Here is a 13,841-nt window from a genome sequence, read left to right as displayed (position 1 = left end):
CCGTTTTTGCTCAATATGGCCTATGGCCCAGAACGGGCATTGGAATGTGGTTTCTGTAGTCGTTTTGTGGCTTCTTGCATCCACTGCCAAGGAGTGACATGTGACTGGGGAGTTTGGTTGATTTCACTCGTTCGGAAGTGGCAGTTCTAGGCCATTCCATTCTGTTCCGGAGTTATGGTGCTCTGAGAGTTATGGGGTTAATAGTCAAATAATATTGCAAGGGTTTAAGTCCTAAAATATTGTTCTCAAGTGTTTCTAACACAGGCCACGATCTTTGGCATCGTTTTGATTATTAATATAAAGGGGCCTTTCCTGTGTTGGGGAAATTCCTCATGACCAAAGAAAACAGGTTCCAGGCCAGTCTGGATGCAAAGGCTTCTACACGTGCAGGAGAAAGGCAACCCCCAGCAAGCTGAAGGCCGGACTCTCTGACCGTCCCCACGCACAGCATACTCTTATTAGCTCAACCTGCTTTGATGAACTCATCCTTTCGCCCCCCCCCGTCCCATAAATGTTCCAAAACCAATACTATTCTACAATAAACAATGCCTGTAACCGGTATAAGTGTTACTTTTTGTTCTTGATAAGCGCCCCAAGGGCGAAGGAAAGTACCAGAGCCTGCACTTGATAAAACCCATAAACTTGCCCTGTCAGGGGTCATGAGGTGTTTGGACAAAGGAAGGATGCGACTTCCTGTCCAAGTGATACGCAGCTGGGGTCGGGAACGCAGGGTCATAGAATCATAGAATAATAAACGCAGCCGCGATTCTAAGACGCACCCCGTTTTTAGAGGTTTCCAATTCACTTCAGAATCCAATATAAACTTCTCCTGTCGACCTTCAAAGCTTTTCATGGTCTAGCTCCTTCCTATCTCTCCTCTCTCATCTCATACTACTGCCCCGCTCGTGCTCTTCGCTCCTCTGATGCCATGTTTCTCGCCTGCCCAAGGGTCTCTACTTCCCTTGCTTGGCTTCGTCCATTTTCCTCTGCTGCCCCTTACGCCTGGAACGCTCTTCCGGAACATTTGAGAACTACAAGTTCAACCGCAGCTTTTAAAGCTCAACTAAAAACTTTTCTTTTTCCTAAAGCTTTTAAAACTTGATGTTGCTTGGACTTTATACTGTTAGTTTTACCCTACCCAGTGCTTGTTTGCATTCTCTTCCCCTCCTTATTGCTTTACTATGATTTTATTAGATTGTAAGCCTATGCGGCAGGGTCTTGCGATTTTCTGTTTTACTCTGTACAGCACCATGTACATTGATGGTGCTATATAAATAAATAAATAAATAATAATAATAATAATAATAATAATAATAAAGGGGCCCACAAGGCCATCAAGTCCAACCCCCTGCTCAATGCAGGAATCCATCCTAAAGCATCCCTGACAGAGGGTTGTCCAGCTGCCTCGTGAAGGCCTCTAGTGTGGGAGAAGAGCCCACAACCTCCCTAGGTCCTTGGAGATGTACCCAAGGGGGGCAGCAACAGGTGGCCGGGGAGGGGTGGGAGGTCAGGATATGGGTCAGAAGTCAGGACAGGGCTGATGGTGATCCTTCTGGTTTGTCTAAGTTTTATTGTTCTGGGAAGAGACAGCGATTTGGTTTTTGTATTTCCCCCCCAGATTTCCGTCTCACCTTCCGGCTTTTACACCGACCCCTGTCCGCTGTGCCTTCAGCGCCCTCTGACCTGTCTGCAGTCGTCGTCGTCGTCGGCGTCCCCCCCCCCCCGGCCACGCCTATTTACCTGCAGCTCCAAGTAACACGTCACGCGCCTGATGCCTTGGAAGGGCCCCCGGGGAGTGCGGATCGCGCCTCGGGCATCCGGCGGAGCCAGTCCTTGCGCAACACGGCGCTGCGAGCGCCCGGCTCGATAGGATGGGGCGTCTTGAGCAGCCCCACACATCTCCGTGAGGGCAGCGATCAGGAATGCGGAACGGTGCCGTCTCCCTTGGGTCGACAGGCGTCGAGCTGCATCAGCCCCGAAAGAGGAGCCGCCTCCGCGTGGGAGTGGGGCTGGAGACGGCGCGCCCGGCTCCCCCCACGCACCCCTCCACGCCCTCCACAGGGAAACTGGCTGCGGCTCCTCGGTGCAGGGGCAGGAAGAGACGCTGCTGCTGCTGCTGCTTCTGGAAGGGCCCCCCCCGGGGGGGCTGCCCCCCCCGCATTTTCCCTGCCCCCTAAATATTTTTATAAGCAAGAATGAAACAGTTTACACTTTTGCCTTTAAAAGGGCTGCAGTGCAGATGAACGGCGGGGAGGGGGGGGCTACAGGCAGACGGCGCAACAAGCACCCTGCGGAAGAGCCCAGCGCCCCATCATCTCTGTATTCGTCTCCACTGGTGTCCATTCATCACTCCGCGGCTCTTTTCTTGGCTCCTCGTTTTGATCATGTCACGCCGCTTCTAAAATCCCTCCACTGGCTTCCTATCTTTTATAGAATCCAACACAAGCTGCTGCTCCTTACTTTTTAAGCCTGTCACGGCCTGGCTCCCCCCACCTCTCCTCCGCTATTTCACCCCTTCGTCCTGCTCCTGCCCTCCGCTCCAGTGACACCGTGTCTCTTTCCTGCCAGAGAGTTTCCACGTCCCTCGCCTGCCCCTCGCCATTTCTCGCCCGCTGCCCCCTACCTAGGCCTGGAATTCGCTTCCAGTGCATTTGCGGACCACGACCTCGATTTCAGTTTTTAAATCTCGCTTGAAAACGTTTCTTTTCTCGAAAGCTTTTCAATCGCAGCGTGGCCCTACTAGTTTATATTGTAGTTTTCATGCCTCCTTCTCCGGTTGGTTTCCCCCCTCCCTCCCCTGTCTGTTACTGTGATTTTTAGATTGTCAGCCATATGGCAGATTGTCTTGTCGTGCAGTCCAGCTCCCGTCCCCCTCTCCGAAGTGAGGCGGACTGCGCGGCCATTGGAGGGCAGCCGCCAATCGGTTCGCACTTGGGAGCCGCCTCCACGCGCCCGGCCGCTTCCGACGTAGGGTATTCCGACGCCAGAGCCGCCATTTTGGAAGCGGGCTCGCCCTCCCCACCCCCCATCCCTGGGAACTCGCCTGCGGGCCGGCCAGCCAGCCAGCCGGGGTCGGTCCCAGGAGCGCCCGCCGCGCCACAACACGAGGGGCCCGGGAGGGAGGGGTCTGTGGCGGGGGCGGCTCGGCTGGACCCGCGGATCCGCCCCGCCGCCGCGCTGCGCTCCGCCCGGCCCTGCGCAGTCCAGCCGCGCTGCCTCTTCCTCCGCCAGTGGCGTGACGGCCGACCAGCTCCGCGGGCCAGCAGCGCGACGATGGGGGCGAGCGGCGGCGGACGCGGATGCGGGGCGCCCCGGCGGGCGCGGGCGCTGCTGCCCGGGCTGCTGCTGTTCGTGGCGGCGGCGGCGGCGGCGGCGGCGCTGGCGGGGCCGGGCGCGGGGCGGCTGGAGGAGCTGCTGCCCGCGGCCGGCGTCCGCTTCGGCTGGGCCAACCTGAGCTGCCCGGCCTGCAAGCTCCTCTTCACCGCCATCGACGTCAGCATGCAGGTGGGTGGCAGCCGCGCTCGCGCCCCTCACCCGGCCTCTGGGCGCAGCGCGGGAGGGGAAGCGGGGCGGTGGCAGCCCTGCCCGTGGGGAGGGGGGGTAGGGAGGGGAGAGGGGGGCCGAGCTGCCCCTCGCCTCCCCCTCCCGCCTTGTTCGCGGGCGCCTGCCTGGGGCTCCACGCTGCCGGGAGGTGCGGCCGCTGCGCTCAAGAGCTGCTCCGAGCCCAGGGCGGCGGCGACCCCGCGCATTGGGAATTGGCAGCCCTAGTCAGAGATCTCATCCCGTAGGACCATTGGTAGCACAGGACTCACGCAGGGCGGGCGGGGAAGCCCGCAGTCTCGGGGCCACCGCTGAGGAGGCCCCGTCTACACCAACGGCCCCGGAGCCCTCGTATGGCCACTGCACGCCCACAGCCTCCCTCCTCCCCATCTCTTGCTGGCCATCGTCTGACATGGATGGGCTGCCTCCCACCCCCGCGCTCCTGACCCCGTTGTCTCCTTTTCCCTGTGCTTGGCTGACACTCCAGACAAGTGGGGCCCTGCTCCTGCGTTTTCTCCAGAGCAGCCCGTTGGGGACGTTCTTGGGCTTCGGAGCCTTTCCTTCCTTCCTCTCTGTCTGTCCGTGACCTGACCCCAGCGCCAGCAGAGTCCGTCCTCTTCCCCAGACTTCCCCTCCCTGCCCACACACCCCCACACACCCCGCTCTCTGTTTCTTGGTGATGACACTGGCCTGCCTCTAAAGAGGAACTTTTTTTGCTGAACCCCCCATCCCACCCCGGGCCCAAATCTTTGGGGCCTCTGAGGAGAACGTATCCTGTGGGTTATCGTCAGAATTATTTCCCCACATAGCTTCAGAAAAGAGTGTAAATGGCTTTGTTGTGGCCAAAGGTGTCTCACGCACGCTGTAAACGCCAGCCTACGCACTCTGAATAGGAACGCCTTTTGACGTGACTGCTGCCTAGACATTATAGAAGGCGTTGCACTGTTCCGTAGGGTGTCGCTCAGAGGTGTGTGTGTGGGGGGGGTCTGTCCCTTCCTTTCCTGCCCTCTAGACGCCTCCCCCCCCTCGCTGTGCTGCATAGCTCTGAAGGGTCAGGCTCAAGGCCAGGTGCTTGGAATGTGGCCTGCAGCACTGGATTAGCCAAACCCGACTTTGAAAATGTTCTGAATTTCTGAAACCAGCTCATTGCCGCTCTCTTCCGTCTCTCTTTCTGGAGTTCACCGGAGTTCCTGCAGCCCACAGGTCAAACCCAGCCTGGCCAGTTTCTGTGGCCCAGTTCCATGAGGACCTCCCTTCAGGCAACAACCACGGTGAGCCCAGGCTGGGCGACACCGCTAGACCAAAGGTCATCTAGCTGTTTTGTCAGCCACTCTGAACAGCAGGCTGCCCAGTCCCCAAAGAGACCCGGCCCAGTGCCCTGCTTCTAGCAGAGAGTGGCTAAAATAGACATTGGGAGTTTATTTTATTTATTTATTACATTCTGGGCAGCTTACAAAACAGACTTAGAACCACAAAATACAATAGCAGAGTAGAACATAATACAAGTAGCCCATAAGATTAAAACAGAATGAAAACAAAGTAAAAACCAAGGAAATGTTCTAAAAATGCACTAACACAGTTGTTAAAAACCAAAGTGCTGAACAATCTAGGAAAATAAAAAGGCCAAAATGACCCCTCAGGGTCATGATCTCAGGGTCCGGGCAGGTGTATATGGAAGGAGACGGTGGCCCCAAGCCATGTGGGCTTTCTAGGGTAATGCCAGCACTTTGAACTGTGCCTGGAAACGGACTGGCAGCCCATGTGGATCATAAAGCGTGGGGCATAATGTGACCACGTCGGCCAGCTCCCGTTAACCGCCTTGCTGCCCTATTTTGGACCAGCTGACGTTTCCAGACCATTTTCAGGAGCAGCCCCAGAGCATGGAGAACTGCAGCTAGGCTGCCTTTGCCCCCCCCCCAACTCGCCTGATCAAAGGTGCTCTGTGCCCCCGAGGCCACCTGTGCCTCGAGTGACACCCTCGGACCACGAACCCGTTCCTCGAGGGGAGTGCAGCCCCCTTCGGAACAGGTGCCTCTGTCTTGTCTGGATGGAGTCTCCGTAACTGGCCCTGAGCCAACTGATTGTGGCACCCAAGACCAGCAACTGCCTCGCCTGGTCTGACGAAAGAGAGAGATAGAGCTGGGTGTCATCCGGATGTGAGTACACCTCTGCCCACACCTCCGGATAGCCTCCCCCAGCAGTTTCATGTACGTGTTGAACAGCAGGCGAGGTAGAAGAGAGGCCTATGGCACCCCAGAGCATAGCTGCCGAGGGGCAGAGTGACACCCCCCCCCCCAAGTAGGAGGAGAACCACTGCAGAGTGCAGGGGTGGCCAGCAACCACCCTGCTTTGGCCCAATTGGGGTTTTACCGGAAGCGGCTGCCTTTCCAGGGCAGCAGCGAAAGATTGTGGCCGGTCAGGTTCCTGTGAGTGGGCAGGTGGCACCTCTGCCTCCGCCGCGCGCTGAGTGTTTGCCCCAGCAGGACACCTCCTGTGGGCCCACTGCGGCCTCACCGCGAGCATGCCTGTCCCTACCAGATTGGCATCTCTCGCCCACAACTTCCTGTAAGCGCCTCGCCCTGATACTGCAAGCCCAGGCTGGCACAGCCTCAGCACCTCCCTGCTGGGGTCAGCTCTAGCCAGGCTGAGGAGCTGCCAGAGGCACGGGGCTCGGGCCAGCTGCCCCCGCCCTGGGGAGCCCAGAGTCCCCCCCCCCCCCCCCGGCAGCCCCTTCACAGCCGCTGCAGCCCCAGGGCAGTTTCCAAGGGAGCCCAATTGCAGGGAGGGGAGCAGGGAGGGGAGTGATGGGGCCAGGGAGGTCACAGCGGAGGGGAAGGGTTAACCCTCTCCTCCCCAACTGCGCCTCCCAGGGTGAGTGTCGAGTATGTGGCTTGGGTCACTGCCCTGGGCCCCAGGAGGGTCACACGCAGGAGGAGGCGCCCTGGGGCTGAGCCCTGTTCCCAGCCCTGCCTTAAGTTGGGGCATCAGCCCAGTTGCATTATTATTATTATTATTATTATTATTATTATTATTTATTTATATAGCACCATCAATGTACATGGTGCTGTACAGATAACACAGTAAATAGCAGGACCCTGCCGCATAGGCTTACAATCTAATAAGTTGCTTACAATCTAATAAGATTGCAGAAGTTGGGGGTCCAGGACAGCCTTAATGGGGCCTAATAACTGCACCTGAACTATCTAATCAGGGAAGGGGGGCTCCTGCCCCTGCCCCTCCCCCTCCTCTCCTGAGAAATCTTGTGCTGTTTTGGGGAGTGGTGCTCCTTCTGTTGCAGCAGCAGTCACGCCCCCCCCCACTCTCCCCGAGGGCTCTCTTCTGCTTTGCCTGTCTTCCCCTGTTTCTTTGGAATCAGTGAGGCAGAGCTCAGTTTTGCACATTTTTCAGGGCTGGGCTGGCACAGTGCACGTCCCCCCCCCCCACACCCTGGGGCTCTGGGCAGGGCTGGCACCGGGCTTATGGGGGGTGGGGGTGGGGGCAGGGCCCTGTTGGTGGAGCTCAGATCTCACAGTTCTGTCTCTGGCCTTGATCCAGTCATGGGACTCTAAGCTCTGGAAGAACATTAACTGTGTTATCAGCTGAACGGAAGGAATTTGTCATTCTAGGCCTGCTTTCCCCATGGTGAATTTTTACAGGCGGAGGCCCCTGGCCCAGATGGCTTTAAATCCCAAAATGATCAGGGACGGCATCCTCTTCATTAGGAGAAGGGAAAGGCTGGAGTATGTGGAGGACACTAGAGGCCTTCAAGAGGCAGCTGGACAACCCTCTGTCAGGGATGCTTTAGGGTGGATTCCTGCACTGAGCAGGGGGTTGGACTCGATGGCCTTGTAGGCCCCTTCCAACTCTGCTATTCTATGATTCTATGATTTATGATGCCCCTCCCCCCACACACAAACTGCAAGGGGGGGTTTGGCCTGATCAACGCCTGGCATGAAGAAGGGGGGATCACTTGAGTAAGACACTGCCCAGTGGAACAGGCCGGCTCCAGTTCTGGGACCAAACCAAGCAACCTCTCCTTCAAGCAGCGTGGAGCAACTGTGGAATGCTCTGCTGACCACGGGATGTGGCATCAACCACGGGATGTGGCATCAACCACGGGCTGAGGCGGGGGCTTCTGTAGAAAGACCTGCCTTCTGCTCGTGGGTCTCGTGCAGTTTAGGATCTGTAGCTCCCACTTTTAGACCCTGTAGACCCTTGACTGCCAGGTCCTGGAGCGCCCACTCCCCCCACCTGGCCCAGCTAAGCCCATCCCACTGGCCTCCTGGAGGGCTGCTGCCAGCTGAGAGAAGCCGTGGGCCTGGTGCAGCTCAGGGAAGGTTGGAAGGGGCTGTTTGGGTGGGGAGCTCTGGGAAGGGCTGGCCCCGGCCTTCACCGCTTTTGCTCCTTGCGCCTGCTTGGAGGGTGAGTTCCTTGTGGTGCCTCTTTATTGTGCCACTGTGGGGGGCGGGGGGGGGGGTTGGATATCAGGGACGATGATCTGGTGGGCTGAAGGTGGGTCTTGCGCCCCCCGCAACAAAACAGGGAGCCAGGGGCCAGTGTGGGTGCCAGCCGCGCGTTTTGTGAGAGGAGTTGTTGCGGGTGGAGGGGGGCCGGAAGGGCTGCTTTGGCCCCCCTGTGCTTGCCACTGCTCCCCTCGGCCCCCAGCCGGGCTCCTTCCCGTTTTAGAGGCGGGGGGCGCAGTGTGGCTGTGTCAGGCACCTCTTCCTCCCCTCTTGAACGGAGGCTCCTGCAGCCAGTGGGGCCCGAGCCCTCTTCAGCTCGTGCTCGGACGTCAGGCCTATGCAGGAAACCCCGGGGGATGGTGGTGAGCGGAGAGCCGCCCAGTTCGTCCCGCCGCAAAGCTCCTTCTCCTCCGCACTTCTGCTTGCTGCGTCCAGCTGCGGTCGGCAGAGGCGCCCTGGGCCTCAGTGCGTTCCCCACGTTTGAAGGGGCCCCTTCGCCTTGCGCCCTTGGAGGTGGCTCCAACGCATCCCCCCCTCCTCTAGCTGGCTTTCGGAGGCCCCCCTCAGAGCCAGCTTCGCGCTGGATTTGGAGGGATCCACCGGGCACGTGCTCTGTGTCCCCTCCAGCCCCCCCCCCCCCGCAGCACTGCGAACATTACAGGGGGGCATTGCACTGCCCGTCCCATCCCCGCCTGCCCCTCGTGTGACGCCCTCCCCCGCTCTGTGCCCCCCAGCTCGAGACCAGCAAGGACCGCATCCAGGAAGTGGCGGTGGGCGTCTGCGTGAAGCTGCACCTGGCCCCGCCCCCAGTCTGCCACGAGATCATCCACCTCTTTGAGCAAGACGTGCTGACCGCCTGGACCCGCTCCGTCCTGCGCCCGGCCGAGATCTGCGGGCTCCTGGTGGGCACGCACTGCGGGCACTGGGACATCTTCTCGGGGTGGAACGTCACGCTGCCGGAGACGCCCAAGCCGCCGGTGCGGCCCCCCGTGCCCCCGCCCCCAGGCAGCCCCACCGCCCGCGTGCTCTTCCTCACCGACCTGCACTGGGACCGGGACTACACGCCCGGCAGCGACCCGCTCTGCAAGGACCCGCTGTGCTGCCGCGGGGGGCGGCCGCGGGGGGCGGGGGCGGGCCACTGGGGCACGTACGGCAAGTGCGACCTGCCCCTGCACACGCTGGAGAACCTCTTGCAGCACGTGGCGGCCGCCGGGCCCTACGACATGGCCTACTGGACCGGGGACATCCCGGCCCACAACGTCTGGCAGCAGAGCCGCGGTGACCAGCTGCAAGCCCTCGGCACTGTCACCGGCCTGATCCAGAAGCACCTGGGACCGCTGCCCGTCTACCCTGCCGTGGGCAACCACGAATCAGTGCCGGTCAACTCCTTCCCCCCACCCTACGTGCACGGGAACCAGTCCTCCACCTGGCTGTACTCCGCCATGGCCGAGGCCTGGCACCAGTGGCTGCCTCCCGATGCCCTGGCTACCCTGAGGTAGGGGTACGGGGGGGGCGCTCTGGGGAGGGGGCTGGTGGAGCAACGACAAGGGTGCCCCTGGCGGCAGGGCGTCTTTGCCCCGATTCTCCTGGGACAGAACTGGGTGGAGCAACTCCCAAGTCAGGGGTGGGGGCCTGTGCTCCTCCTGATGGTCTTGGACTCCACATCCCATCATCCCCAGCCAGCAGGACTTCTCCAGCCTCGCTAGCTGAAGTCCCTGGAAGCAGAAGCTGCCCGGTTCAGTCCTGGGCATCCCGGTTCCAGCCTGTGCGCAAAGTGCAACGACCGCATTTCTTCTGCCCCGACCAACCCTCTGGCAACAAACCCATCGCCTGATCCTCGTGAAGGCCACGTCGTGCCCAAGCAATGCCAGGGGGAAATGTCGGTGCTCGAAGGTTCATCCTGCAGATACCTTTTGAAGCAAAATCGCAGTTTACATGACCACAGAATGCCTTGAATGCTATGGAAATTCGATGTAAAGCTGTCGAGAGCAGCAAGCGGGAGCCGAGGAAGGCGATGGGGAGTGAGGGGGGAGGCATTTCCCATGGAGGCCCTGGGGAGGCCTTTCCTCTATGGGGGGCGGGGGGGCTTCCTTGCCCTTCGCTCAAGGCCCCGCTGCTGCTACTGCTGCTGGCCTGTTCCGGGACCGTCTTCGCTCACTCAGAACGGAGCCCTGGAGAATGCCACTCTGTCCGCTGCTGACATTACAAGGGGGCTGTGGCAGCAGGAAGGCCCAGGTTGTGCCAGAGGCTGGATTGGGGCCTGAGGGGAGGGGAAGGCCCTGGCCTTTCTGCGTGGCTTCTGCACTCCTGCGCTACCTGCAAAGGCAGCGTGGGATGGAGGCAGGGAGGGGCAGACGTGAGAATGGCGGCCTTCTGCTCTGGGTCGCCTCCCCTGGAGCAGACACGGGTCGCCCGTGTGTCGCCGTCCCCCGAAGAGCCTTGCAGTGCTGCCGACGGGGTGTGGGGGTGCTCTGGGGCTTTGCCTGCTGCGCTGCTCTGAGCAGGAGAGGCTTCCCGGGGTGGGGAGTGAGGAGGCAGCACCTGGGGGCCGCTTCCACCCTGCTGACGGCCTCCCTCCCGGCTCTTCTTTCGGCAGAAAAGGCGGCTTCTACACCCTCTCGGTCCTGCCCGGCCTCCGCCTCGTCTCGCTCAACATGAACTTTTGCTCAGAGGCCAACTTCTGGCTACTGATCAACTCCACAGACCCAGCCGGGCAGCTGCAGTGGCTGGTGGACGTGCTGCAGAGGGCAGAGGCCAGTGGAGAAAAGGTGAAAGTGGGGTGGGGGTGGGCTGTTGATCAGCAGTTGCTGGGCATCGAAGGACGGGACCTGGCCCAATCAGAGCCCTTCCTGAAGCGTAGGGGGGGGCACCCCACCCTCCCTCGAATAGCAAGCGGTGGCATGGCAGTTCACCCCCACCCCCACCCAGCCGGGCTTTCGGCCTGAATGCCCTCTGACTCGGAGATCCCAGCTGGTCTCTGGGCCCCGTGTCTGCCGGCCCTCACCAGCCGCGGCCCCTTCTCCCTCTCGTCCGCAGGTCCACATCATCGGACACATCCCCCCCTCGCACTGCTTGCACGCCTGGAGCTGGAACTACTACCGCATCATCAACCGGTGGGTGAGAGACCCCTCCCCCTCCCCCGCATCGTGCTCCCTGGTCCGGTTGTTGTTTGGGGTTGGGGGGGGTGCCCCCAAATAGTGGCTGCAATGCCACTGCTCCCTGAGTGACAGAAGGCCCCGAGGGCTCTGAGAAGCGCAGGCCGGCCACGGAATCTCCCAGGCAGCGGCCACGGTCCTTCACAGCCACATGAGCTGTGAATCTGACACCAGGTTCAAACGTGGAGTCAGGCTCTCCTGCTTGTTGGAAGGAAGTTGGTGGCAGAATCCATGGCAGACATGGCGTTCCCAAAGCAACAAATAAGGACACCCCCCCCCTCTCCTCTCCATGGCAATGCTGATTGAGCCGGGATAGATCGTGGGGGGGGGGAGGGCGGTCCCATCTCCCATCCAGATTCCCAAAGGCCCGGTCCTCTCCACCAGCGGCCCACAGGATAAAGCCGCTCCTGCACTAAACAAGCTGCTGTGGTGGGGAGGGGATTCCCCAGCCATCCTCTCCACGGGAAGTGGGGGGGGGACACCTAGCTCAAGGAAGCGTGCAGGGCTGAACTCACTCCCCTCCCCCGGCACGGACCGCTGTCCTTCCCACTGACCACGGTGGCTCATGGCAGAAGTCAAAACCCCAGCAAAGCCAAAGCACCAGCTAAGGCTGCCCCCTCCCCACCCCACTTGTAAGAAAAACAAGATTGGGCGGGGGGCGTTCTTCATTCAGCCCCACAAACGGCCCGATGAGGCCCAGGAGCGGTCCGTGTCCCTCTGCCCCACGCAAGGCCCCTTTCGAGGATGAGGCCCATGGTGCCTTGAGTTCAGCCGCTCCCCAAGCCCTGAACCCCGAGGGCCACACGTGGGGCACAGCCACGCCTTTGCTCACCCGCCACCCCCGTCCACCTGTGCTTGCAGATTCGAGGGCACCGTGGCCGGCCAGTTCTTCGGGCACACCCACCTCGATGAGTATGAGATGTTCTACGACGAGGAGACGCTCACCCGCCCGGTAGGCATCGCCTTCGTGGCCCCCAGCGTCACCACGTACTACAACCTCAACCCAGGTGAGTTGTTGCCCCCCCCCTCTGCAGTGGGGAGAGGGCCCTGTGCTCCCCCCTTCCAAAAGGGCTCTTGCTGCTCCCCTGTGGGTGCCGGTCGTTGGCCAGCTTGGCACCTTGGCCTTTCTGCCTGGGGGGGGTCAGGGGGCTGCTGCGGCTGAGCCTTGGCTCACACACACACACACCCCCGCTGGGTCTCTAGGATACCGTGTCTACCACCTGGACGGCATCTACCCCGGCAGCTCTTACCTGGTGCTGGACCACGAGACCTTCATCCTGAACTTGACGCTGGCCAACGTACCGGGCGCCCGGCCCCAGTGGGAGCGCCTCTACGGGGCTCGGGAGACGTACGGCTTCCCCACCGCCTTCCCAGCGGACTGGGACCAACTCTTGCGCCGTTTCCAGGCCGACGAGGCCCTCTTCCAGCGCTTCTGGTACCTGAGGCACAAAGGCCGGCTGCCCCACGAGCCCTGCGGCGACGTCTGCAAGGCAGCCCTGTTGTGTGCCCTCCGCACCGGCCGGGCCGGCGACCCCAGACTTTGCCAGGCCCAGACCCTGAGAGTGCCCTTTGCCGAAATCCAGGCTCGGTGGCGGCGCCAGCGGTTATGCTAGCGGCAAAGGGGAGAGATGCCCGGCAGGAGTTTGTGGCGACAGCTGCTGCCCAGGGCCCCCGTGGGCCTCTGCGCGTGTGGTTTGCCCAGTGCAGGGAGGCCCTGCCTGTGGTGGGCACAGAGGCCTCCACCCACCTGCCTCTCACTCTGAAGTATTCCCAGGACTTCTCTCTGGAAGCACCTGCTGGCCACCATGCCATGCCCGTCCTGGGGTGGGCGGGCCACTGTTTGTGGCCGTGGGACCCCTTCCGGGGGCGCTGGGGCCTGCCCGTCCATTCCGGCTCCGGAAAGGGTTGCGCAGCTGGTGGCGGAGCGATTCTCCTGGCCAGAGGGGTCCGGAAAGGAGGCTGCCCTGGACGTCGCCCTCCTGCAAGCTCAAAGCCCAAGGCGAGGCACCCCTCCCCCGGCTAACCACGGGCTGGCAGAGGGGGCTGGCCCCACCTTCGCCCTCCCGGCTCTGCCTTTGTCCACACGGGGTTTGTGTGCTGCTCCGGGGGGCCTGCAGGAGGCAGGTTCCCTCCGCTGCTGCTCACCCTTGGCCCCTTTTCCTGAGGGGGGGGGAGCCACTGCAGCCACCCCTGCCTTCCCCCGAGCCCAGACCTGGTGAGCCGCAGCTCACACAGATGCACATGCAGCTGTTTCAGCCGTGGGCTGCTCCTGTCAGTGTTCAGATCAGTGTTCAGATGTGCTCCTTCGCTGTTGCTCTCCTTAATATGCAGTTCCTCCCCCCCCCCCCCCCCCGCTGAAGGTTCCCTTTGCAATAAATGGCTTCTGGTTCTCCACTTTCTCTTGGCTGCCTGCTGCTGTGAGGTGATTTCGAAGGGGGAGGGGGACAGCCCCTGCCCAGCTGCCCTTGGGCTCAGCACCCTTCTGGCTCCGCCCTCTGCGCGTCCCCGTGAGCTGCAGGGGGCACCTGTGGCTGCCACACCCCTTGCCACACATCCGTGTGTGCCTGGATGGGCCCCGGGGACACTGGAGAGGAAGTGGCCCCCGCCCTGAGGAAGAGGCGCTGCGCCTCCTGGGCTTTTGCCAAATGGAAGTGCCCAGGTGAGGGGCGGATCCGGCTGCCGT

General features: G+C 61.3%; 1 protein-coding gene across 1 annotated transcript; it reads left to right on the top strand.

Annotated features, from left to right (window-relative positions):
* Positions 1–1,922: 1,922 nt before the first annotated feature.
* Positions 1,923–13,523, top strand: SMPD1 (sphingomyelin phosphodiesterase 1). Its single transcript, XM_063127762.1, has 7 exons — positions 1,923–2,083; positions 2,883–3,504; positions 8,738–9,498; positions 10,600–10,771; positions 11,040–11,116; positions 12,020–12,165; positions 12,362–13,523. The coding sequence occupies exons 1-7, from the start codon at positions 1,923–1,925 to the stop codon at positions 12,769–12,771; spliced, it is 2,349 nt and encodes a 782-aa protein (XP_062983832.1). The 3' UTR covers positions 12,772–13,523.
* The last annotated feature ends 318 nt before the right edge of the window (positions 13,524–13,841 follow it).

The sequence above is a fragment of the Elgaria multicarinata genome, chromosome 5, assembly GCF_023053635.1.
Source record: "Elgaria multicarinata webbii isolate HBS135686 ecotype San Diego chromosome 5, rElgMul1.1.pri, whole genome shotgun sequence".
Lineage (NCBI taxonomy): Eukaryota > Metazoa > Chordata > Lepidosauria > Squamata > Anguidae > Elgaria > Elgaria multicarinata.
Note: the sequence above shows the minus strand (reverse complement) of the source record. Positions and strands in the feature narration are given on the sequence as shown.